This window comes from Heterodontus francisci, chromosome 6, assembly GCF_036365525.1.
Source record: "Heterodontus francisci isolate sHetFra1 chromosome 6, sHetFra1.hap1, whole genome shotgun sequence".
NCBI lineage: Eukaryota > Metazoa > Chordata > Chondrichthyes > Heterodontiformes > Heterodontidae > Heterodontus > Heterodontus francisci.
In genome coordinates, this window is record NC_090376.1 from 155237881 (window position 1) to 155264590 (window position 26710).

Sequence of the window (26710 nt, forward strand, 5' to 3'; positions counted from 1 at the left end):
CATGCGCCCAATATATTTTGATTGATAGTAGTTACAGTTGGTGCAGGTTAGGATACAGCAGCAGAGATTTGGATGAGCTCAAGTTCATGGAAGTTGGAAGATGGGAAGTTGTTCAGGTCATCATAGAAATAGTTTAGTTTGGAGGTGATAAAAATATCAATGTGAGTTTTAACAGCAGAAGGATTGAGGCAGGAATGGAAACAGGTAATGTTATGAAGGCGGAAGTAGGTGGTCTTGGTGATGGAAAGGATATGGGATCGATAGCTTGGCGTCAGATAGGACACTGAGGTTGCAAACAGGCTCGTTCAACTTTAGACTGTAAAGGTGAGGGGGATGAAATTAACAGCAAGGGTACAGAGTTTACAACAGGGGCCAAAGACAATGGCGTCAGTCCTCCCAATGTTTAAAGGGAAGAAGTTGTGCCTCATCCAGGACTGGATGTCAGACAAGTAGCCTGACAACACAGAGGAAGTGAGGTAGAGCTGGGGGTTGTCAGTGTGTGTGTGAAACCTGACGTCATGGGCTGGGTTTTATCAGGCCTCAGGGTACAATGTTGGGAGGTGGGAGGGCGAGTAAAATAGCACAGGAAGGGTAAGCCATTTAGGACTGAGATAAGGAGGGATTTCTTCACCCAGAGTTTGGTGAACCTGTGGAATTCGCGAACACAGAAAGCAGTTGAGGCCAAATCATTAAATATATTCAAGAAAGAGTTAGATATAGTTCTTAGGGTTAAAGGGATCAAGGGATACGGGGAGAAAGCAGGAACAGTGTACTGAGTTTGGATGATCAGCCATTATCGTATTGAATGGTGGTGCAGGCTCAAAGGGCCCAATGGCCTACTCCTGCTCCTATTTTTCTATGTTTATATCTTTCCAGCCAGGCATTCATCTGCACTATCCTCCTATTTCTATACTCAATTGCATGTGGTATTGGGAGTAATCTGGAGATTACTACTTTTGAGATCCTGCTTTCTAATTTCTTACCTAGCTCAGTAAACTCTTCCTGCAGGACCACATCCCTCTTCCTACCTATGTCGTTGGTACCAATGTGGACCACAATGCTGGCTGTTCATCCTCCCGCTTCTGGATGCTCTGCAGCCGTTCAGTGACATCCTTGATCCTGGCACCAGGGAGGCAACACACCATCCTGGATTGACGTCTGCAGCCACAGAAATGCCTGTCTGTTCCCCTGACTATCGAATCTCCTATCACTATCATTCTTTCAGTATTCTTTGTGCTCCCGTGTGCAGCTGAGCCAGCTGTGGTGCCACGGCCTTGGTTCTGGCTACACTTCCCAGATGAACCCATCACTTTCCTCAGTATTCAGAACTGAATACCGCTGGAGAGTGGGATGTACTCAGGGGTCTCCTGCCTGTTTCTTCTTGACTCTGGCATTCACTATTCTCTCTTTCCCTGCAAACTCTTAAACTGTGAGATGACCGCATCTATAAACATGTTATCCATGAAGCTCTCATCCTCATGGATGCTCTGAATCTAGGAGCTCGAGCTGCTGCAACTAACAACACTTTCTGCACATATGGTTATCCAGGACACGAGAGGCATCTTCGAGCTCCCACATAGCACAGAGTGTGCACTCTAGAAGTTGGAACAGCCCTGCTATTCCTCTATCTGTTAGTTAATAACCGTATTACTGCTAATAAACCTTTACCAATAATAATAAACTTATTACTATTAATAAACCTTACCAATGCTAATAAACTTTATTAATACGGATAAACCCTACTGATATGTAATGCACCTTACTAGTAGAATAAACCTTACTTTAAAAAAAGAAAGATAGGAGTCACCAGTTTATTCCTCAGTTTAGATAAGATAAATAGGAAATACTCAACAGCCAATCACCTACCTGTGATGTCACACCTTGATTATTTTTTTCTGAACGCAGGTTCTAAGTCTACAGACTGGCAGTGGCCGCTAGCCCTGCTCCGCTCTTGCTGTTTCCTTCTGCTGTCTGAATGAAGTCTTGCTATCTGTGGGCTCTTTATGACCCACTCTGCTCTCGCTATTTCCCGCTGCTGGCTCAAGTAAACTGGAATCAAAGTTTGACAGGCAAAACTATATCCGAACAATGGGCTGCTTTTAAAGAGGAAATAGCTTGGGTACAGTCAAGGTACATTCCTTTCAGGGGGATAGGTAGGTAAACAGATCCAGAGATCACTGGATGATGAAAGAGATAGAGAGCAAGATGAAGCAGAAAAAGGGTGCACAAAGACAAGTGGTAGTTATAGGGGATTCTATAATTAGGGGGATAGATAGTATCCTTTGCAAGCCGGATTGGGAGTCCCGCATGGTGTGTTGCCTGCCCAGTGCCAGGGTGCAGGACATCTCTGACTGGCTTGAAAGGATATTGGAGCGGGAGGGGGAGGATCCAGTTGTTGTGGTCCACGTTGGGACTAACAACATAGGCAAGGCTAGGATGGAGGACCTGTTTGGGGATTATAAAGCACTAGGAACGAAATTAAGGAACAGGTCCTCGAGGGTCATAATCTCCGGATTACTGCCCGAGCCACGTGCAAATTGGCTTAGGGATAAGAATATTAGGGAAGTAAACACATGGCTAAGGGAGTGGTGTGGGAAAGAGGGGTTCCATTTCATGGGGCATTGGCATCAGTTTTGGAACCGGGGGAATCTGTACCGATGGGACGGTCTCCACCTGAACCGATCTGGAACCAGTGTTCTAGCGAAACGGATAAATAGGGTGGTCTCTTGGACTTTAAACTAGTGACTCGGGGGGAAGGGAAAGGGAAAACGACAGGGAGTATGATGGTAAATAAAAAGGTAAGCAGCAGGTTAACATGTGTGCAGGAGGGTTTAAGTTCAAGGCAGACTATGAAAGAAGCAGAAAGAAAGGATAACTCAGGAGTTATTATTAGAGATGTTGGAAATCATGAGGGTAAGAAAGCTAGCATAAAGGCACTTTACCTGAATGCTCATAGCATTCGTAACAAGGTTGATGAGTTAACGGCACAAATCATCGCGAATGAATATGATTTGGTAGCCATTACGGAGACATGGTTACAGGTTGGTCACGACTGGGAGTTAAATATCCAGGGGTACCAGACTATTCGGAAGGACAGACAGGAAGGTAAGGGAGGTGGTGTAGCTCTGATATTCAAGGACGACATCAGGGCGGTGCTGAGAGATGATATAGGTTCTATGGAGAATGAGGTTGAATCCATTTGGGTGGAAATTAGAAACTCTAAGAAGAAAAAGTCATTGATAGGCGTAGTCTATAGGCCACCAAATAATAACATCACATTGGGGCGGGCAATAAACAAAGAAATAACTAATGCCTGTAAAAATGGTATGGCAATTATCATGGGGGATTTTAATCTACATGTAGATTGGTCGAAGCAGCTCAGTCAGGGTAGCCTTGAGGAGGAGTTCATTGAGTGTATCCGTGATAGTTTTCTTGAACAGTATGTAATGGAACCGACGAGGGAGCAAGCTATCCTAGATCTAGTCCTGTGTAATGAGACAGGAATAATTAATGACCTCATAGTTAGGGATCCTCTTGGAAGGAGTGATCACAGTATGGTTGAATTTAGAATACAGATGGAGAGTGTGAAGATAAAATCCAATACCAGGGTCCTGCGCTTGAACAAGGGGGACTACAATAGAATGAGGGAGGACTTGGCTAAAGTAGACTGGAAACAAAGATTTTATGGTGGGACAGTTGACGAGCAGTGGAGGACTTTCAAAGCAATTTTTCAAAGTGCTCAGCAAAAGTATATTCCAGTGAAAAGGAAGGACTGGAAGAAAAGGGGTAGTCTGCCATGGGTGTCTAAAGAAATAAGGGAGGCTATCAAATTGAAAGAGAAGGCATACAAAGTGGCCAAAAACAGCATGAAACTAGAAGATTGGGAAAACTTTAAAGGTCACCAGAAAGCCACAAAAAGAGCTATAAAGAAAAGTAAGATAGAACATGAGAAAAAACTAGCACAGAATATAAAGACTGATAGCAAAAGTTTCTATAAATATATAAAACGAAAAAGAGTGGCTTAAGTAAACGTTGGTCCTTTAGAGGATGAGAAGGGGAATTTAGTTATGGGATATGATGAAATGGCCGAGGCATTGAACAGGTATTTTGTATTGGTCTTCACAGTGGAGGACATTAATAACATGCCAGTAATTGACAAAGAGCCGAACGTAGGTGAGGACCTGGAAACAATCATTATTACAGAAGAGGTAGTATTGGGCAAGCTAATGGAGCTAACGATTGATAAGTCTCCTGGCCCTGATGGAATGCATCCCAGGGTACTAAAAGAGATGGCGGGAGAAATAGCAGGTGCACTGGCGGTAATTTTCCAAAATTCGCTGGACTCTGGGGTAGTCCCAGCAGATTGGAAAACAGCAGATGTGACGCCACTGTTTAAAAAAGGAGGTAGACAAAAGATGGGGAATTATAGACCGGTTAGCTTAACCTCTGTAGTGGGGAAGATGCTTGAGTCTATTATCAAGGAAGAAATAGCAGGGCATCTCGATAGAAATTGTCCCGTTGGGCAGACGCAGCATGGGTTCATGAAGGGCAGGTCATGCTTGACAAATCTTTTGGAATTCTATGATGACATTACGAGCAAGGTGGACAATGGGGACCCAGTGGATGTGGTGTACCTAGATTTCCAAAAGGCCTTCGACAAGGTGCCGCACAAGAGGCTGCTGCATAAGATAAGGATGCATGGCGTTAGGGGTAAAGTATTAGCATGGATAGAGGATTGGTTGACTAACAGGAAGCAGAGAGTGGGGATAAATGAGTGCTATTCTGGTTGGCAATCAGTCACTAGTGGTGTGCCTCAGGGATCGGTGTTGGGACCGCAATTATTTACAATTTATATAGATGATTTGGAGTTGGGGACTACGTGTAGGGTGTCAAAGTTTGCAGATGACACAAAGATGAGTGGCAGAGCAAAGTGTGCAGATGACTGTGAAACTTTGCAGAGGAACATAGATACATTGAGTGAGTGGGCAAAGGTCTGGCAGATGGAATACAATGTTAATAAATGTGAAGTCATTCATTTCGGTAGGAGTAACAGTAAAAAGGATTATTACTTGAATGGTAAAAAGTTGCAGTATGCTGCTATGCAGAGGGACCTGGGTGTCCTTGTGCATGAATTGCAGAAGGTTGGTCTGCAGATACAGCAAGTAATTAGGAAGGCAAATGGAATTTTGTCCTTCATTGCTAAAGGGATTGAGTTTAAAAGCAGAGAGGTTATGTTGCAGCTGTATAAGGTACTGGTTAGGCCGCACCTGGAGTACTGTGTGCAGTTTTGGTCTCCTTACTTGAGAAAGGATGTACTGGCACTGGAGAGGGTGCAGAGGAGGTTCACTAGGTTGATTCCGGAGTTGAGGGGGTTGGTTTATGAGGAGAGACTGAGCAGATTGGGATTATATTCATTGGAATTCAGAAGAATGAGGGGGGATCTTATAGAAACATATAAAATTATGAAGGGAATAGATAAGATACAAGTAGAGAGGATGTTTCCACTGGCAGGTGAAGCTAGGACAAGAGGGCATCGCCTCAAGATTAGAGGCAGCAGATTTAGGACTGAATTAAGAAGGAACTTCTTCACCCAGAGGGTTGTTAATCTATGGAATTCCTTGCCCAGTGAAGTAGTTGACGCTTCTTCAGTAAACATTTTTAAAGCTAAGGTAGATATCTTTTTGAACAATAAAGGAATTAAGGGATATGGTGAGAGCGCGGGTAAGTGGATCTGAGTCCACGAAAAGATCAGCCATGATCTTATTGAATGGCGGAGCAGGCTCGAGGGGCCGGACGGCCTACTCCTGCTCCTAGTTCTTATGATCTTATGACTGAAGTCAAGTGGATAATACAGTTGAGAACCAGGTGAAAGTAGATGGTTCAGAGGGGAAGTGAAAAAATAAGAGAAGTAAAGAAAGAATGTGAGAAGAGATTCACAGCTAAGCAAAAGGGAATCTAAAAGTCTTCTGTAGGCATATAAATAGTAAAAGGATGTGAAAGGAGAAGTGGGGCTAATTAGGGACCTAAAAGGGGATTTACACATGGAGGCAGGGGACATGGCTGAGGTACCAAATAAGTACTTTGCATCTGTCTTTACCAAGGAAGAAGATGCTGCCCAAGTTATAGTCCAAGAGGAAGTAGTTGAGACACTGAGTGGACTAAAAATTGATAAAGAGGAGGTATTAGATAGGCTGGCTGTACTTAAAGTTGAGAAGCCACCAGGACTGAATGAGATGTATCCAAGGATACTGAGGGAAGTAAGAGTGGAAACTGCAATGACACTGGCAATAATCTTCCAATCCTCCTTATATACAAGGGTGGTGCCAAATGACTGGAGAATGGCAAATGTTACACCTTTGTTCAAAAAAGGGTGTAAGGACAAGCCCAGCAATTACAAGCCAGTTACTTTAACCTCAGTGGTGGGAAAGCTTTTAGAAATGATAGTTTGGAACAAAATAAATAGTCACTTGGACAAATGAGGATTAATTAAGGAAAGCCAGATGGATATATTAAGGACAAATCGTGTTTAACTAACTTGCTTGAGTTTTAGATGGGGTAACACAGATGTGGCGGACAGGCAATTGAGCCTGTTTAACAGGCAATTAGTGGCAATTTTACGAGGTGCTCACAATTTTGGAGGGTGGGTATGAGAACAATGGAGCTTCAGAGCCTTGCCATCTATAAGGAGGTGGAAGCTCGGCAGAAGGTCAGTTTTGGGTGCAGTTGGCAGCCATGGCGAGAACTAGCATAGGGAGGGTGAGAGAGAGTAAACAGTGGTGTCGACAATCTCGAGGTGGCCATATCTGGTGAGCACATCAGAGGTATTCAGATTGAGTGTTCTCCCTGACTTGCAACTTATGTATACAGAGTAAGGGGAGTGAGAGGCCTTGAGGAGTGCAGAAATCTACAGTAGATCTCATTCACTCTGGTTTTGAGATCTCCAGTGAAGAGGAGAATGAGGGAGAGAAAGCGAGAGAGAGAGAGATGCAGCCATTGGGAGTATGGCTGCAGCACCCAGAGGGGCATGAGCATCATGAGGCTGGAAGGGGGTGCGGACGAGGAGGGCACGGAGGGGCTTGCAACCAGCCTCTTGAGCACAGGAGCCGCTACCCACCAGAGAGGATTTACCATCAGAGGCTCTGCTCTCTGCAAATGTCGAAGCAGCAATGTCACCGAAGACTGCGCATCCCCAGACAGGTAGTCACCGAGCTATATGCCATGACATAAGACGATCTGAGCCCAATGGGAAGTGGTGGGCACCCATTGCCTGAGGCAGTGAAGGTCACAGTAGCACTGAATTTTTACGCCTCAGGATCATTCCAGGGAACCTTTGGAGATATCTGGGAGATTTCCCAGGCTGCGGCTCATCACTGCATCAAGATGGTCACCAATACCATTTTCAAGAGGGCCGGCCAATACGTGCACTTCGCACCAATCCTGTCTGTCAGGTTCAGAGGGCTGTAGGATTCGGTGCCATTGCTGGAATCCCCCATGTGCAGGGTGTAATCGATTGCATGCATGTGGCCATCAAGGCTCCCACAGACCAGGCAGCAGCCTCCAACCACAGGAAGGGTTTCCACTCGCTGAATGTGCAAATGGTTTGCAAGCATCAAAAACACTTCCTTCAGATTTGTGCAAGGTTCCCAGGAAGTTGTCGTGAACAGGACAGTTCCTGGTGCTTTTCTGGTCCCCTGTGTGCCTTCAAGGATGGATAGTGGGTGAAAAGGGCTACTCACTGAAGACATGGCTTCCTACACCTGTGCAGAATCCCAACATAGATGCAAAACAGACATACAACAGTTGCCACGTGACAACTCGGGCAACCGTTCAGCAAGCCAAAGGGCTTCTGAAAATGTGGTTCAAATGCTTTTATAGATCTGGTGGAACCCTTCAATATGCCCCAAAGAGGGTCTTGCATATTGTAGTGGTGTGCTGTGCTCTGAAGCTTTGATCAATGAGGATATCCTAGAGCGTGAAGATTTGGAGGGGGCTGGTGACCAGGCAGACCATGGCGATGCACCTGAGGGACCGCAGGCAATGCGCAATGAAATATACGCAAGGGAGGTTCGCAGCTCACAAATACATGAGCCTTCTTAGGCATGCATGCAAACAAATAAATCTTTTACCTTCTATAGCCCTGTTGCCCTTTACCTGAATGCTCTTACTACCTCATGGGACCCATCATGACATCAGTCCATGACATGGATAATGCACTGACCTATTGTAGTATGGCCCTTTACATCATATTCTTTGTAAGAGCAATCAAACTGTTAATGGCCCAATAGCGCAGATATTAATAAATGATGTATTTTGCAGTGCAGCATATCAGATTTTATTAATTACAATTAAACAATAAGTTGACACGAACTACATACTGACAGCCTTTTAAATATGACACCTGTCTGACATGATCCAGTACTTTGCCCTGCCCATGCCACCTAACTGGCCGGCTCCCAACCATGCTGGCTGTTAATTGGATTGCTCCGACAATATTGCTGTTTTATTTCAGTCACCCGCCCACGCGACCACACCACCTACAATATGTTCCAACATAGGGACTTCGTCGTGGCTGGCAAAATCTCGCCCTGTGTTTAGATGGAAGCCATGCATTGAATTTAATGGTAAACTTCTAGTAGTTTAATGTGTGAAAAGCCCTTTTTGACAGTTTAAATTTAAAACAGAGCATAAGTATTAAATACATACAATCCTGCATGTCAGTACTTTTCAGAGGTAAATTTTCTTAATGGAGGCACAACTTAAATCAACTGGAAGTGGATATTTAGCATATTATTTACATTGAATGAAACAGTCCATAATTAGGCCCTAACTTGTAAGTGGCATCTTTGAAAATCCAATGCAGTACAGAATCGGGGCTATTTGCAGGCTGCTTGCAGGATTGCACTTTTAACAGTTTTTCTACCAATTAAGAAAAAAATCCACTGATATTCTCTGCCAAGTCAGTCATCAAAACAATAATATATTACTAGCAGAAAAAATGCCAAGGGTTTTTCTTTGAACAAAAATCTTGCCCCTATTGCCAGAGGAAAGCCAAGTTGATAATAGTTACGCATCCTTTCTTGATATTAATCATGTCAAATGACAGGATGGTATCCAATGACTTAATTTCCTCACTATGTATTGATATTGATTCATATTGATATAATTCATATTGATTTTCCCTTTGACAACCTGTGCTTTCTCCTACAGCGGAAGCAACTAAATGCAGAGGATTACATTTTCTCATAATCATAATGGAGCAATAAAAGATTTAGAAAAAGAACATTACAGTCTTTTTTTAAAGAAAGAAACATGAAAATTTCCGTGGTTACAGTGATAATCATGACAAATTATGAAAACTGCACAATAATTTAAACTAATTAATCCTACATTGACAGTAGACCCTCTTTATTTTTGACTGGAGTTCATCAGATATAAATATTACCAAAATTAGTTTAGGTCAAACTTACTCATTATAAAAAAATCAAAATGTTAACTTAAATGAAGTTGTTTAGAGCAGAATTTACCTTTAAATAATGACTTTCGTCGTGGAGGAGTTGCAGTAACTACTATAACAAAGGAAAAAAGACATAGTGCTTCATTTTTGTTTTTATAAATAAATACATTGTTCAGTCATTTTCAAAAGTTCAGTAAAATAGTTTCACAATAACAAAAACCATCATGCATTTCAAAAAGCTACTTTTTAAGCCATTCTCTATAAGTAACTTTCTTTATGAAATATTCATTAATTCTGAATAGAAAAGCAAAAAGATCCAAATAATTTTTATATCCAGTGGCAATTATTCTTAGTCTGCAGACTGTAAACGCTAACTAAAGTCTTCACAGCACTAACTCAAAAGAACAGATTCCAATGTCAAATTAAGCTCAATAAATCCATAATTGGACCTCAATTCTACACTAATTTTTTTCTATTTTTATAAACGACTTTTTGATGAAACGTGAGGCAGTGGAAACCCTCGGTAGATCTGTTAATTCTCTCAATACCTGGACTATTAGCTGTAACTTGAACTAAACTGGAGACTATAATTTCCCTTATTTCTGACAGCATCTATCTTGGATATTAAGAAAGAAAAGATTACACTTTCACAAAGGCCAATAATTCAAAATTATAGGTTTATCTATTATTTAGGGATTATGATAACTTCCAGGTCTCTCCCATCTGGACTTTGTGATTATTTTGATGATAGTGAGAAAGGTAAGAAAATACAAAGGTATCTTCTATATCAGAAGAGGAATATTCCAATCTATGCTAATGTATGGGACCCCTTGTGCTGGAGTACAAGCACAAGTTCTTGCAAATCAAAGGAACGTTCACCTTTTAAAAATAATGAAGTCCACTTTCCTTCTAAGGATCCACTTATGAAATTAAACATATAGGGCTGAATTTTATGCAGCCAATGCCAGGCTCCAGCTAAGCTGTTTTAGGGAACTCTGGCTCCATTTTACAGTGCTCAGGCAATTAACTGCCTGGTGCTGGGATCCCCTCCCTTTAAGGGAGTGGTAGCCACTGCTGGTACTGCAGTGGGCACAGTACCAGGAGCAGCCATGGAACCTCAGAATGGAGGCAAGTGGAGGTGGGCTCACCGGGGGCAGTCAGGCAGGCCCCAGCAAGTGATTGTGGGGAGGGGGGGGGGGCGGTTGTTGAGGACAGAGGGTTGGGGTGTTGGCACAGGGGCAGCCTTTGACACTGGGGGTCCACCATGGGCCACAGATTGCCCAAGCAGGAGGGCAACCCCTCTCCCCACCCCCCCACCCCCCCCGCTCCCCCCCACAAACCAGTCCACACGGTAAAATGCCAGCGGGAAAGGCCCAGAGGCCAATTGTGGCCCTTAAGCGGCCATTAATTGTCCAGTTAAGGGCCTCAATTGGCCTCTGGGCCTTCCCTGCTGCTACATTGAGTGGCGTTGGGAAGGTGATGAGCACTCCAACCACCCCAGCCCTGCTGCCTTCCCTTGCAATTTTATGGGGCTCCTCCCAACCCCACCATCCTGCCCATCTCTAGAGGGCTGATAAACTTCAGCCCTGTAGCTACCTTTCCTATAAAACTAAGGAATTGGATAAAAGCAAAATACGGTGGATGCTGGAAATCTGAAATAGGAACAGAAAGTGCTGAATATACTCAGCAGATACGGCAGCATCTGTGGAGAGAGAAACAGAATTAACATTTCAGGTCTGTGACCTTTCATCAGAACTGTTCTGATGAAAGGTCACAGACATGAAACCTTAACTGTTTCTCTCTCCACAGATGCTGCCAGACTTGCTAAGTATATCCAGCACTTTCTGTTTCTATTTAAGGAATTGGATAGTTTACACCGCCATACCATTTTTCATACCAATGTTCTACTTTAAATATATAAAATCCTGGATTTGTGTGCCTTTTTGTTTTCGTAATGGATCGTAGTACTTGTGTTAAGAAGGATTGTTTTTCCACTAGACCAATTGGTTTTTGATTTGAAATACAAAGTATTGTCATTCTGTCCATGGTGCTGCATTCCAATCTGTTTTAGGCCAGGTGTATTTGATGTTCAAGCACATCTGTTCTGTACATGAGAGGAGTAATTTTACAAGATCACACCCAGCATGAAGTATCGTAATCAGGAGCACGCATCAGTCATTCAGGTGCATGGCCTCCAAATGGAGCTTGATTAGGAAACAACCTGGATAATTTAACAGAATACACACAATCCTCATAGTCACGTCCAAGAACAAGAGACTTCCAACATTCTGTTCCCCAACGTTCAGATCCACAGGATTGTAGCCTTAAATGAGCTTTGACAGATGAGAGAAGAGGTTCTTACACACCTTCCCTCCAATTGTTCGTATTGCATGAATCACCCTCAAGATTAAAGAGGAAGAGATAACAATCAATATGGCACAGAAACACTTATTCTTGGACTTGGTGATCTTGAATATACCTAAAACCTTTTGGAATCTCATACAGGGAAGAAACCCTGAATTAGATGGCCAAGTAGATCATACTCCATGATCTGCAGTGCATTCAGTTGATGGCCTAGAAAAACTAAGTTATAATCAGTGAGTTGTTATGATCTCATATGTTCTGTGTGCAGTTACTTAAATAGCTCCTTTGCTCCAATTATCATTTTCAGGGGTATTTATTCGTCTGTGCTTTTCAAATCAAAGACTTTGACCTGGAGGTATTGTGATAGTTTTGGCACTAGAATAAAAGAAAGAAAACACTTGCATTTTTATCACACATTTCGAAACTTCAGGATGTCCCAAAGTGCTTTAGAACCAATTAAGTTTTTTTTAAGTGTAGTCACTGTTGTAATGTAGGAAATGCAGCAGCCAATTTATGCAAGGTCCTGCAAACAGCAAATAGAATGAGATATTGTTTAGTTCTACTATATGAGGTGCTAGTAAAGTTAAACAACTGTAACTGTTATATTTTTATTTATATTATTTTCTTGATTATTTCTTGTTTAAATAAATTTCAGATTTAAAGACTACAATAAGTCTTGGTGTTTTTATTAGTTATTCCACCAACTGTTGAAGAGGCCTGAATTTTATTCAGGTGCTGCGCCCCGCGGCAGTGCCCATTGTCCACAGCAGCGTGCCTGCATTTAGCGGCCGCCACCGAGCCCCCGTGATATTTCTCACGGGGCTCATTTAAATGGAGGGAATGGAGTGACTGCTCCTAATCACATAGAGGGGGCGGCTGCCGCGTCCCCGGCAACAGGCGCCATTGTGCAGGCACCGGCACCATTTTTAAAGGGCTTTAAGCCCTGAGCAGGGATTTTAATTCTTAAAGCGACCAGGACTTTAATTTTTAATAAAAAAGTAAATTTTACATCAAAGCGTCACTTTCACCACCCCCTGTAATGATCACACAATAGACTTATTTTCCTCTCCGACCCCCCCCAAAAAAATCATTCTTGACAGTCCCGACCTTTAAACCCCAAACTTTGCAGTCTTTGCCCTTCAACCCTTCCCACCATCCCCACAGCCAGTGAAAAATGATTTCCCCCTCCTCCACCCCTCCCGCCCTGAAAACTTTATTCCTCTCCCCTCCACCCCAGCCTCTAGCATTGGAACTCCATATGGAGTTCCGAAGGCGCGCGAGTTGCGTTCAGAGTCGGTAAAATTGGCATGGGACCTTCACCACTTGCAGGTAAGTTTATTAGCATCTCATTTATGTTCATTTGAATATGCGGATGAAGGGCCCGCCACCAGGCAGTGGGGGGGTGGGGTGGTGCACACTGAGGTCCGTCCCCCTGCTGCCGGTAATATGCGGCGGGCCCTTCTCAACATCACAGGTTGTGGTGGGCCTCTCTCCGCAAAATTTTACTGGCCCCCGCGCTGCAACTAGAGGCATGGAGGGGCCAGTAAAATTCAGCCCAACAGGTGGAACTAGCAGCTGATGCATTTTTGTTATTCTAGGCATGTTACAAAATTCACCCAGATATCAAGGTTGAGTGTCAGGAGGTTGTGCTGACCAACAGTAATAATATGTAACCTAGAAGCCAAAAATATGTAAAGTAAAAGAACCCAAAAATGTACCTTGAGTTATTTCTTTTGCTGTTGTGGTACCTGACTAGGGAGATTTTTCTTGTTATATTTGCTTACATAATAACACTGATTGCACTTCACAAATAATTAATAGGTTGTTAAATGCTTTGGGATATTCAGAGAACATAAAAAGGCTCTATATAAATGCAAATTCTCTCTTTTCATCCGTTTAAGCCATGAATCATAAAAGCCATTTTATTTAGTTTTTGAGATACAGCACTGAAATAGGCCCTTCAGCCCACCGAGTCTGTGTCGACCATCAACCACCCATTTATACTAATCCTACACTAATTCCATATTCCTACCACATCCCCACCTGTCCCTATATTTCCCTACCACCTACCTATACTAGGGGCAATTGCTAATGGCCAATTTACCTATCAACCTGCAAGTCTTTGGCATGTGGGAGGAAACCGGAGCACCCGGAGGAAACCCACGCAGACACAGGGAGAACTTGCAAACTCCACACAGGCAGTCCCCAGAATTGAACACGGGTCGCTGGAGTTCTGAGGCTGCGGTGCTAACCACTGCGCCACTGTGCCACCCTTATGAAGGCCTTATTTCAAATTACCAAAGGGGTCATACGGCAGCTGTTTCTCTTCATTATCTTTTTGACCAGTTACAACAGTATCTGTGCGATACTAACATAGTGTACCTAGTCGTGGAGATTAAAATAATGTTAGCTTACATACCCCAATCATTCTTTGATTGGCAGTCAATTTCTACAGGCAAAATGCCCTAACTATCAATACTATGATTTACTTCTGATCTGGTGCAGATTGCAATATGTCTCACTTTATCAAGTTTTCACTGTTATATGACATTAACATGTTATACATTTAATAAATCATGGTCCTTCTGGATATGATTTTTCTCGAGGGGACAGTGATTTTCCACCCTGAGATAGAAGGAATTCCTGATTGTATGCAGAGACTGAACTTTATTCAAAAGGGGAGGCAGACACTTGCTATAGTCAAAAAGAAAAAGGAAGCATTTGTAAGGGCTGGAAGGCTAGGAACAGACGGAGCACTTGAGGAATATAAAGACAGTAGGAAGGAACTTAAGCAAGGAGTCAGGAGGGCTAAAAGGGGTCATGAAAAGTCATTGGCAAACAGGATTAAGGAAAATCCCAAGGCTTTTTATACATATATAAAGAGCAAGAGGGTAACCAGGGAAAGGGTTGGCCCACTCAAGGACAGAGATGGGAATCTATGTGTGGAGCCAGAGGAAATGGGCGAGGTGCTAAATGAGTACTTTGCATCAGTATTCACCAAAGAGAAGGACTTGGTGGATGATGAGCCTAGGGAAGGGTGTGCAGATACTCTGTGTCATCTCATTATCAAAAAGGAGGAGGTGTTGGGTGTCTTGCAAAGCATTAAGGTAGATAAGTCCCCAGGGCCTGATGGGATCTACCCTAGAATACTGAGGGAGGCAAGGGAGGAAATTGCTGGGGCCTTGACAGAAATCTTTGCATCCTCATTGGCTACATGTGAGGTCCCAGAGGACTGGAGAATAGCCAATGTTGTTCCTTTGTTTACGAAGGGTGGCAAAGATAATCCAGGAAATTATAGGCCGGTGAGCCTTACGTCAGTGGTAGGGAAACTATTAGAGAGGATTATTCGGGACAGGATTTACTCCCAGTTGGAAACAAACGAACATTAGCGAGAGACAGCATGGTTTTGTGAAGGGGAGGTCGTGTCTTACTAATTTGATTGAGTCTTTTGAGGCAGTGACGAAGATGATTGATGAAGGAAGGGCAGTGGATGTTATCTATATGGACTTTAGTAAAGCCTTTGACAAGGTCCCTCATGGCAGACTGATACAAAAGGTGAAGTCACACGGGATCAGAGGTGAGCTGGCAAGATAGATACAGAACTGGCTCAATCATAAAAGACAGCTGGTAGCAGTGGAAGGGTGCTTTTTTGAATGGAGGGCTGTGACTAGTGGTGTTCCACAGGGATCAGTGCTGGGACCTTTGCTATTTGTAAATCATATAAATGACTTGGAGGAAAATGTAGCTGGTCTGATTAGTAAGTTTGCGGACGACACAAAGGTTGGAGGAGTTGCGGAAAGTGATGAGGATCGTCAGAGGATACAGCAGGATATAGATCGGTTGGAGACTTGGGCGGAGAAATGGCAGAATGGAGTTTAATCCGGACAAATGTGAGGTAATGCATTTTGGAAGGTCTAATGCAGGTGGGAGGTATACAGTAAATGGCAGAACCCTTTGGAGCTGGAGCTGGATGAACTGAGGATCATTCGGGAAGCTGAGGGGTTGATAGATAGAAGCTACACGGAGGTCGTTACTCCACAAATCAAAGGCAGCTGGGTAACAGTTAGAGGTGGGAAGAGGTCAGTGCAGGGATCTCCTGTGGTCGTTCCCCTCAACAACAAGTATACAGTTTTAGATACTGTTGGGGGGGACGGCCTATCGGGGGCAGGCTGCAGTGACCGGGCCTCTGGCACGGGGTCCTGCACTGTGGCTCAGAAGGGAAGGAGGGAGAATGGGAGAGCACTAGTCATCGGGGACTCGATGGTGAGGAGTACGGACAGGCGGTTCTGTGGGCGCAGGCGAGACGCACGGATGGTTTGTTGCCTCACTGGTGCCAGGGTCCGTGATGTTTGTGATCGCGTCTTCAGGATCCTTAAAGGGGAGGGGGCGCAGCCAGAGGTCGTGGTGCACATTGGCACCAACGACGTAGGAAGGAAGGGTGGCACAGATGTTAGAAGTGAGTTTAGGGAGTTAGGCTGGAAGCTGAAAGCTCGGACGGACAGAGTTGTTATCTCTGGTTTGTTGCCGGCGCCACGTGATAGTGAGGCTAGGAATAGGGAGAGAGCACAGCTGAACACGTGGCTGCAGGAATGGTGTAGGAGGGAGGGCTTCCAGTTCTTGGATAATTGGACTGCATTCTGGGGAAGATGGGACCTGTTCAAACAGGACGGGCTGCATCTGAACCAGAGGGGCACCAATATCCTGGGAGGGAGGTTTGCTAGTACTGTTCGGGAGGGTTTAAACTAGTTTGGGAGGGGGATGGGAACCGGACTTGTAATCCAGGGACCAGTGGGTCCACTCAGAAAGACAAAGAGTGTAGTGAGGTATTGGGGAAGGTAGCACTGTCACAGAGGACAGATGGGCACGGAGAAGGGTTAAAGTGCGTATACTTCAACGCAAGAAGCATCAGGAATAAGGTGAGTGAATTGAAGGCGTGGATGGGCACTTGGGACTACGATGTTGTGGCCATCACTGAAACGTGGATAGGTGAGGGGGAGGAATGGTTTTTGGAGGTACCTGGTTATAGATGTTTTCATAAGATTAGGAATGGTGGTAAAAGAGGTGGGGGGGTGGCATTGTTAGTTAGAAATAGTGTAACAACTGCTGAAAGAATTTTCGAGGAGGATCTGCCGACTGAGGCACTGTGGGTTGAGGTCAGGAACAGGAAAGGAGCAGTCACCTTGATGGGAGTTTTCTATAGGCCCCCCAATAGCAGCAGGGAGGTGGAAGAGCAGATTGGGAAACAGATTTTGGAAAGGAGCAGAAGTCACAGGGTAGTAATTATGGGGGATTTCAACTTCCCAAATATTGATTGGCAACTCTTTAGATCGAATAGTTTGGATGGGGTAGTGTTTGTGCAGTATGTCCAAGAAGCTTTTCTGACTCAATATGTAGACTGCCCGACCAGAGGGGAGGCAATATTGGATTTGGTACTAGGTAATGAACCAGGGCAAGTGATAGAGCTGTTGGTGGGCGAGCACTTTGGAGATAGTGATCACAATTCTGTAGCATTCACTGTGGTAATGGAGAGGGATAGGTATGTGCAACAGGGCAAGGTTTACAATTGGGGGAAGGGTAGATATGATGCTGTCAGGCAGGAACTGAGGAGCATAAGTTGGGAGCATATGCTGGCAGGGAAGGGCACGGTCGAAATGTGGAACTTTTTCAAGGAGCAGATAGTAGGGGCCATTGATAAGCATGTCCCTGTCAGACAGGGAAGGGATGGTCATGTGAGGGAACCGTGGTTGACAAGAGAGGTTGAGAGTCTTGTTAGGAAGAAGAAGGATGCGTATATAAAGTTGAGGAAAAAGGGCACAGGCATAGCTCTGGAGGGATACAAGATGGCCAGGAAGGATCTGAAGAAAGGGATTAGGAGAGCTAAGAGAGGGCATGAAAAATGCTTGGCGGGTAGGATAAAAGAAAACCCCAAGGCCTTTTACGCGTATGTCAGAAATATGAGGATGACTAGGGGGACCATAGGTCCGGTCAAGGACAATAGCGGGAGACTGTGTGTTGAGCCGGAAGAGATAAGTGAGGTTTTGAATGAGTACTTCTCTTCGGTATTTACGAATGAGAAGGGGTGTATTACTGAAGAGGACGGTGGGAAGCAGACTGGTAAGCTCGAGGAAGTGCTCGTTAGGAGGGAAGATGTGTTGGGGTTTTTGAATAACTTGAAGATAGACAAGTCTCCCGGGCCTGACGGGGTATATCCAAGGATGTTATGGGAAGCAAGGGATGAAATTGCAGAGCCGCTGGCAATGATCTTTTCATCTTCTCTGCTGACGGGGGTGGTACCAGGTGATTGGAGGGTGGCAAATGTTGTGCCCCTGTTCAAGAAAGGGAATAGGAACAACCCTGGCAATTACAGGCCAGTTAGTCTTACTTCGGTGGTAGGCAAGTTGATGGAAAAGGTGCTGAGGGATAGGATTTCTGAGCATCTGGAAAGACACTGCTTGATTCGGGACAGTCAGCACGGTTTTGTGAGGGGTAGGTCTTGTCTCACAAGCCTGATTGAATTCTTTGAGCAGGTGACCAAGCAAGTGGATGAGGGTAAACCAGTGGATGTGGTGTACATGGATTTTAGTAAGGCATTTGATAAGGTCCCCCATGGTAGACTTATGGAGAAAGTCAGGAGGCATGGGATAGTGGGGAATGTGGCCAGTTGGATTAAGAATTGGCTAACTGATAGAAGGCAGAGAGTGGTCTTAGATGGTAAATACTCAGCCTGGAGCCCAGTTACCAGTGGCGTGCCGCAGGGATCAGTTCTGGGTCCTCTCCTGTTTGTGATTTTTATTAACGACTTGGATGAGGAAGTCGAAGGGTGGGTCAGTAAATTTGCAGATGATACAAAGGTTGGTGGAGTTGTGGATACCGAGGAGGGCTATTGTCGTCTGCAAAGGGACTTGGATAGGTTGCAGTGCTGGGCTGAAAAGTGGCAGATGGAGTTTAACCCTGAAAAGTGTGAGGTCGTCCATTTTGGAAGGACAAACATGAATGCAAAATACTGGGTTAACGGTAGGGTTCTTGGGCATGTGGAGGAGCAGAGAGACCTTGGGGTCTATGTGCATAGATCATTGAAAGTTGCAACTCAAGTGGATAGGGCTGTGAAGAAGGCATATGGGGTGTTAGCGTTCATTAGCAGAGGGATTGAATTTAAGAGCCGTGAGGTGATGATGCAGCTGTACAGGACCTTGGTAAGGCCTCATTTGGAGTACTGTGTGCAGTTCTGGTCGCCTCATTTTAGGAAGGATGTGGAAGCCTTGGAGAGGGTGCAGAGGAGATTTACCAGGATGTTGCCTGGAATGGAGAATAAGTCTTACGAGGAAAGGCTGAACATTCTAGGCCTCTTCTCATTAGAAAGGAGAAGGATGAGGGGTGACATGATAGAGGTTTATAAGATGATCAGGGGAATAGATAGGGTAGACAGTCAGAAACTTTTTCCCCGGGTGGAGCAAAGCGTTACAAGGGGTCATAAATTTAAGGTGAAGGGTGGGAGATATAAGGGGGATGTCAGGGGAAGGTTCTTTACCCAGAGAGTGGTCGAGGCATGGAATGCCTTGCCCGGGGAAGTTGTTGAGTCAGAAACTTTAGGGACTTTCAAAAGGCTTTTGGATAGGTATATGGATAAAGGAGAATGATGGGGTACAGATTAAATTGTCCTTGACAGAGGACAAAGGATCGGCACAACATTGTGGGCCGAAGGGCCTGTTCTGTGCTGTATGTTCTATGTTCTATGAGTATTGAGAGGCAGAGAGATCTGGGCGCACAGGTCCACAGGTCACTGAAAGTGGCAACGCAGGTGGATAAGGTAGTCAAGAAGGCATACGGCACGCTTGCCATCATCGGTCGGGGCATAGAGTATAAAAATTGGCAAGTCATGTTGCAGCTGTACAGAACCTTAGTTCGGCCACACTTAGAATATTGCAATAGTGCAATTCTGGTCGCCACACTACCAGAAGGACGTGGAGGCTTTGGAGAGGGTACAGAGGAGGTTTACCAGGATGTTGCCTGGTCTGGAGGGCATTAGCTATGAGGAGGGGTTGGAAAAACTCGGATTGTTTTCACTGGAACGACGGAGGTGGAGGGGCGACATGATAGAGGTTTACAAAGTTATGAGCGGCATGGACAGAGTGGATAGTCAGAAGCTTTTTCCCAGGGTGGAAAAGTCAGTTACTAGGGGACATAGGTTTAAGGTGCGAGGGGCAAAGTTTAGAGGGGATGTGCGAGGCAAGTTTTTTTCACAGAGGGTGGTGAGTGCCTGGAACTTGCTGCCAGGGGAGGTGGTGGAAGCAGATATGATAGCGACATTTAAGAGACATCTTGACAAATATATGAATAGGAAGGGAATAGAGGGATACGGTCCCCGGAAGTGCAGAAGGTGTTAGTTTCGGCAGGCATCAAGATCGGCGCAGGCTTGGAGGGCTGAATGGCCTGTTCCTGTGCTGTACTGTTCTTTGTTCTTTTTTTCTAATTATTCTACTCTTTCTTTTTTCAAATCCACTTGAGAAGCTTTCCTCTTGCTGCTGTTTCCGTGAATATGCAACCTGAAGCGAGACCAGATATAAAGTCTGGAATCTGATAAAGGGATTAGGTAGACAGGTCAGGTGTCTTTAATGCATCGGTGCAGACCCGATGGGCCGAAGGGCCTCTTCTGCACTGTATTATTCTGTGATTCTGTGAAAGTTGATAAACTTGTGCAGCTCGAACAAATACTGCAGAATCAGTAGCTAGGTCAGAGGGGTAGTGTGTGGTCTTTTGTCATGTCTGTGTTGAATGTTAAGAGATTTGCTTGCTGCTGGAGCAAGAATTGCTTTCGCAGTTCTTGGTTTTTGTTAAATTTCAGGATATCACCATAGGACTTAGTAATTTATATTTTGTTCTTTCAGAAAAACCTTGATGAATTTCACAGGTTGAAAAATTAATAGTACAGCATATTAGAGGCAGCTAAGTAGGAGTAAGTGTACTATCTGTGCAGCCATTTGACATTCTAAATTTTATATATAAAGTAACAAAATTTGCCACAGTTGAAAGAAACAAAGATATCAAGGTTTCTTTATTTTGCTCCAGTTCCATCTGTAAAGATAATCTATAATTGCACTTCACCCAAAATACAAATTTTGGTACAAAAAGAACAAATCATTGCAATATCATGTAAATAGTATCTTACATGGAGGCTCCAATATCTTCTTTGGTGATTTGATGGAACATGCTTTCAGCTGGAAAACAAAAGCACAACTCTTTTTAAAACTGGACTTGAGCTGATTTTATCAATGCATGCTCCTGGCAGATGATGGTCTTGCATGGAGTGCACATCCATAACATCAACGCTATAATTTGAGTCACCAAATCAAAAGTTTGAACCTATACCTGTCCAATACTCTTTAAACATTAGACTGCTAATTAACTAAATATGCATTAATGACACAAAATGGGCAGCAAGGTATGGGAAGTGCAGTAAGTCAGCAATTTCCCAATGTGCATGGACGCCATGTGAAGCTTCACGCTGGTAGTGCGCATTCAGAAAATCAACCCTAATAGCTTTAGACAGACCAAGATGATGCATTGTTTCATTTCAGTTTACAGAGTAGAGAAAAATAATAATAAAACCTGAATTTTAATATATAAATAGATTATCTGTGCATGTATGCATGAGAGAAAATTTACACAGATTTTATTGTTGTTATCTTGCGATAAAAGTACAATTTCGATCCCAAAGACTTGCTTGATCTTGTGAAGTCATGTTAGGAGAACGTTAGACTTAGAATCAATCCTTTATCTTCTAAGAATTAAACACACTTTCAACTTTGGATACCCAGCAACAGCATCAATTGCTCCTCGATCAGACATTAACAGGAACAGATGTCAATAATGCCACTTATACAAAGAACAAAGAACAGGACAGCACAGGAACAGGCCATTCGGCCCTCCAAGCCTGCGCCGATCTTGATGCCTGTCTAAACTGAAACCTTCTGCACTTCCGGAGTCCGTATCCCTCTATTTCCATCCTATTCATGTATTTGTCAAGATGCCTCTTAAACGTTGCTATCGTACCTGCTTCCACCACCTCCCCCAGCAGCAGGTTCCAGGCACTCACCACCCTCTGTGTAAAAAAACTTGCCTTGCACATGCCCACTAAACTTTGCCCCTCGCACCTTAAACCTATGTCCCCTAGTAACTGACTCTTACACCCTGGGAAAAAGGTTCTGACTATCCACTCTGTCCATGCCGCTCATAACTTTGTAAACCTCTATCATGTCGCCCCTCCACCTCCGTCGTTCCAGTGAAAACAATCCGAGTTTATCCAACCTCTCTTCATAGCGAATACCCTCCAGACCAGGCAACATCCTGGTAAACCTCTTCTGTATCCTCTCCAAAGCCTCCACATCCTTCTGGTAGTGTGGCGACCAGAATTGTACGCAATATTCCAAGTGTGGCCTAACTAAGGTTCTGTACAGCTGCAGCATGACTTGCCAATTTTTATACTCTATGCCCCGACTGATGAAGGCAAGCATGCCGTATGCCTTCTTGACTACCTTATCCACCTGCGTTGCCACTTTCAGTGATCTGTGGAATTGTACGCCCAGATCTCTCTGCAATACTCCTAAGGGTTCTGCCATTTACTGTATACTTCCCACCTGTATTCGGTCTTCCAAAATGCATTACCTCACATTTTTCCGGATTAAACTCCATCTGCCATTTCTCCGCCCAAGTCTGCAACTGATCTATATCCTGCTGTATCCTCTGACAGTCCTCATCACTATCCGCAACTCCACCAACCTTTGTGTCGTCCGCAAACTTACTAATCAGACCAGCTACATTTTCCTCCAAATTTAGATTTAGATTTTCGATTTAGAGATACAGCACTGAAACAGGCCCTTCGGCCCACCGAGTCTGTGCCGACCATTAACCAGCCATTTATACTAATCTTACACTAATCCCATATTCCTACCACATCCTCACCTGTCCCTATATTCCCCTACCTATACTAGGGGAAATTTATAATGGCCAATTTACCTGTCAACCTGCAAGTCTTTTGGCTGTGGGAGGAAACCAGAGCACCCGGACAAAACCCACGCAGACACAGGGAGAACTTGCAAACTCCACAGAGGCAGTACGCAGAATTGAACCCGGGTCGCTGGAGCTGTGAGGCTGCAGTGCTAACCACTGCGCCACTGTGCCGCCCAAACAACTTTACTACAAACAGCAAAGGTTCCAGCACTGATCCCTGCGGAACATCACTGGTCACATCCCTCCATTTAGAAAAGCACCCTTCCATTGCTACCCTCTGTCTTCTATGACTGAGCCAGTTCTGTATCCATCTTGCCAGCTCACCTCTGATCCCGTGTGACTTCACCTTTTGTACCAGTCTGACATGAGGGACCTTGTCAAAGGCGTTACTGAAGTCCATGTGGACAACATCCACTGCCCTTCCTTCATCAATCATCTTCGTCACTTCCTCCAAAAACTCAATCAAGTTAGTGAGATACGTCCGCCCCTTCACAAAACCATGCGGCCTCTCGCTAATAAATCCATTTGTTTTGAAATGGGAGTAAATCCTGTCCCGAAGAATCCTCTCCAATAATTTCCCTACCACTGACGCAAGGCATGTAATTTCCTGGATTATCCTTGCTACCCTTCTTAAACAAAGGAACAACATTGGCTATTCTCCAGTCCTCTGGGACCTCACCTGTAGTCAATGGGGATACAAAGATTTCTGTCAAGGCCCTGGCAATTTTCTCCCTTGCCTCCCTCAGTATTCTGGGGTAGATCCCATCAGGCCCTGGGGACTTACCTAACTTAATGTTTTTCAAGACGCCCAACACCTCCTCCTTTTTGATATCGACATGACCCAGACTATCTACACTCCCTTCCCTAGACTCAGCATCCGCCAAGTCCTTCTGTTGGGTGAATACTATTGCAAAGTACTCATTTAGTACCTCGCCCATTTCCTCTGGCTCCACGCATAGATTCCCTCCTCTGTCCTTGAGTGGGCCAACCCTTTCCCTGGCTACCCTCTTGCTCTTTATATACATATAAAAAGCCTTGGGATTCTCCTTAATCCTGTTTGTCAATGACTTTTCATGACCGACCCCTTTTAGCCCTCCTGACTCCTTGCTTAATTTCCTTCCTACTTTCTTTATATTCCTCAAGGGCTTTGTTTGTTCCCAGCCTTCTAGCACTTACGAATGCTTCCTTTTTCTTTTTGACTAGGCTCACAATATCCCTGTTATCCAGGGTTCCCGAAACATGCCAAACTTATCCTTCATCCTCACAGGAACATGCCGGTCCTGGTTTCTAATCAACTGACGTTTGAAAGACTCCCACATGTCAGATGTTGATTTACCCTCAAACAGCTGCCCCCAATCTAAATTCTTCAGTTCCTGCCTAATATTGTTATAATTAGCCTTCCCCCAATTTAGCACGTTCACTCAAGGACTACTCTTATCCTTATCCACAAGTACCTTAAAACTTATGGAATTATGGTCACTGTTCACGAAATGGTCCCCTACTGAGACTTCGACCACCTGGCTGGGCTCATTCCCCAATACCAGGTCCAGTACGGCCCTTTCCTTAGTTGAACTATCTACATATTGTTTCACGAAACCCTCCTGGATGCTCCTTACAAATTCTGCCCCATCCAAGCGAGTCCCAGTAAATATAGGGTAAGTTAAAATCTCCCACCACAACAACCCTGTTGCTTTTACATCTTTCCAAAATCTTTCTACATATCTGCTCCTCTATCTCCCGCTGGCTGTCGGGAGGCCTGTAGTATCCCCCAACATTGTGACTGCATCCTTCCTATTGCTGTGCTCTACACATATTGCCTCGCTGTATGATCCCTCCGAGATGTCCTCCCGCAGTACAGCTGTGATATTCTCCTTAACCAGTAATGCAACTCCCCCCACCCCTTTTACATCCCCCTCTATCCCGCCTGAAGTATCTAAATCCCGAAACGTTTAGCTGCTAATCCTGTCCTTCCCTCAACCAAGTCTCTGTAATAGCAACAACATCATAGTTCCAAGTACTAATCCAAGCTCTAAGTTCATCTGCCTTACCTGTTATACTTCTCGCATTGAAACAAATGCACTTGAGACCACCAGTCCCGATGTGCTCAGCAACATCTCCCTGCCTGCTCCTCCTCTCAGTCTTCCTGGCCTTATTCACTAGTTCCCCCTCAGTTATTTCACCTGCTGACCTCCCGCTCTGGTTCCCACCCCCCTGCCACACTAGTTTAAACCCTTCTGAGTGACGCTAGCAAACCTCGCAGCAAGGATATTTGTGCCCCTCCAGTTTAGATGCAACCCGTCCTTCTTGTACAGGTCCCACCTGTCCTGGAAGAGATCCCAATGATCCAGATATCTGAAACCCTCCCTCCTACACCAGCTGTTTAGCCATGTGTTTAGCTGCACTATCTTCCTATTTCAGCAATAATCTTTACTTCTGCAACAATGTCCCTACCACTGTGTTAAATGGGATAGATTCAGAACAAATCTGGCAGCTCAAAACTGGGCATCCATAAGACACCATGCACCATCAGCAACAGCAGAATTGTATTCATACACAATCTGTAACTTCATGACCCGGCATATCCCTCACTCTACCATTACCATCAAGCCAAGGGATTAACCCTAATTCAATAAAAAGTGCAAGCGAGCATGTTGGGAGCAGCACCAGGCATATCTAAAAATAAAGTGTCAACCTGCTGAACCTACAACACAGGACTATTTATATGCCAAACAGTGGAAGCAGCAGGCGATAGACAGAGCTAAGCGATCCCACAATCAACGGATCAGATCAAAGTTCTGCAGTCCTGCTACATCTGGTCATGAATAGTGGCGAACAATTATACAAATAACCAGAGGAGGAGGCTCCATGAATATCCCAACCTCAATGAGGCAGGAGCCCAGCACATTAGTACAAAAGAAAAGGCTGAAGCATTTGTGACCTTTTTCAGCCAGAAGTGCCGACTGGACAATACATCGCGGCCTTCTCCTGAGGTCCCCAGCATCACAGATGCCAGTATTTGGCCAATTTGATTCACTCCACATGCTATCAGGAAATGGCTGAAGGCACTGGATATTGCAAAGACTATGGGCCCTGATAACATACCGGCTGTAATACTGAAGATTGTGCTTCAGAGCTAGCCATGCCTCTAACCAAGCTGTTCTAGTACAGCTACAACGCTGGCATCTACCTGACAATGTGGAAAATTGCCCAGGTATGTCCTGTCCACAAAAAGCAGGGCAAACTCGTCTCTCCACTGGTTGGAGTCATATGCAGAACAAAGAAAGATGGCTGTGGTTGTTGGAGATCAATCATCACACCCCCAGGACATCACTGCAGGAGTTCCTTAGGGTAGTGTCCTAGGCCCAACCATCTTCAGCTGCTTCATCAATGAGCTTCCCTCCATCATAAGGTCAGAAGTGGGGATGTTCGCTGATGATTGTACGATGTTCAGTACCATTCGCAACTCCTCAAATACTGAAGCAATCTGTATCCATATGCAGGAAGACCTGGACAACATTCAGGCTTGGGCTGCTAAGTGGCAAGTAACATTCACACCACACAAGCGCGAGGCAATGACGATCTCCAACAAGAAAGAATCTAACCATCTCCCCTTGACATTCAATGGCACTGCCATCACTCAATGCCCCACTATCAACATCCTGGGGTTACTATTGACCAGAAACTGAACTGGAGCAGCCATGTAAATACTGTGGCTACGAACAGGTCAGAGGCTGGGAATTCTGCAGCGAGTAACCCACCTCCTGAATTCCCAAAGCCTGTCCACTATCTACAAGGCACATGTCAGGAGTGTGATGAAAGCACTGGGATAGGTAAAGCCACATGGAAGACAGATATTAAGGCATTGCACAAGGATGATTTGTTTGG

The 26710-nt window shown here is 44.6% G+C and overlaps 1 protein-coding gene across 1 annotated transcript in view; it reads right to left on the minus strand.

Moving 5' to 3' along the window:
• The window catches only part of LOC137371609 (cilium assembly protein DZIP1-like), a 437496-nt gene that overhangs the window by 107426 nt on the left and 303360 nt on the right, over positions 1–26710 (minus strand). The window contains exons 10-11 of the mRNA XM_068034440.1: positions 20985–21033; positions 9525–9566 (exon numbers count right to left, since the gene is read on the minus strand). Coding sequence (XP_067890541.1) covers positions 9525–9566; positions 20985–21033 — 91 coding nt within the window. The remainder of the gene's footprint in view (positions 1–9524; positions 9567–20984; positions 21034–26710) is intronic.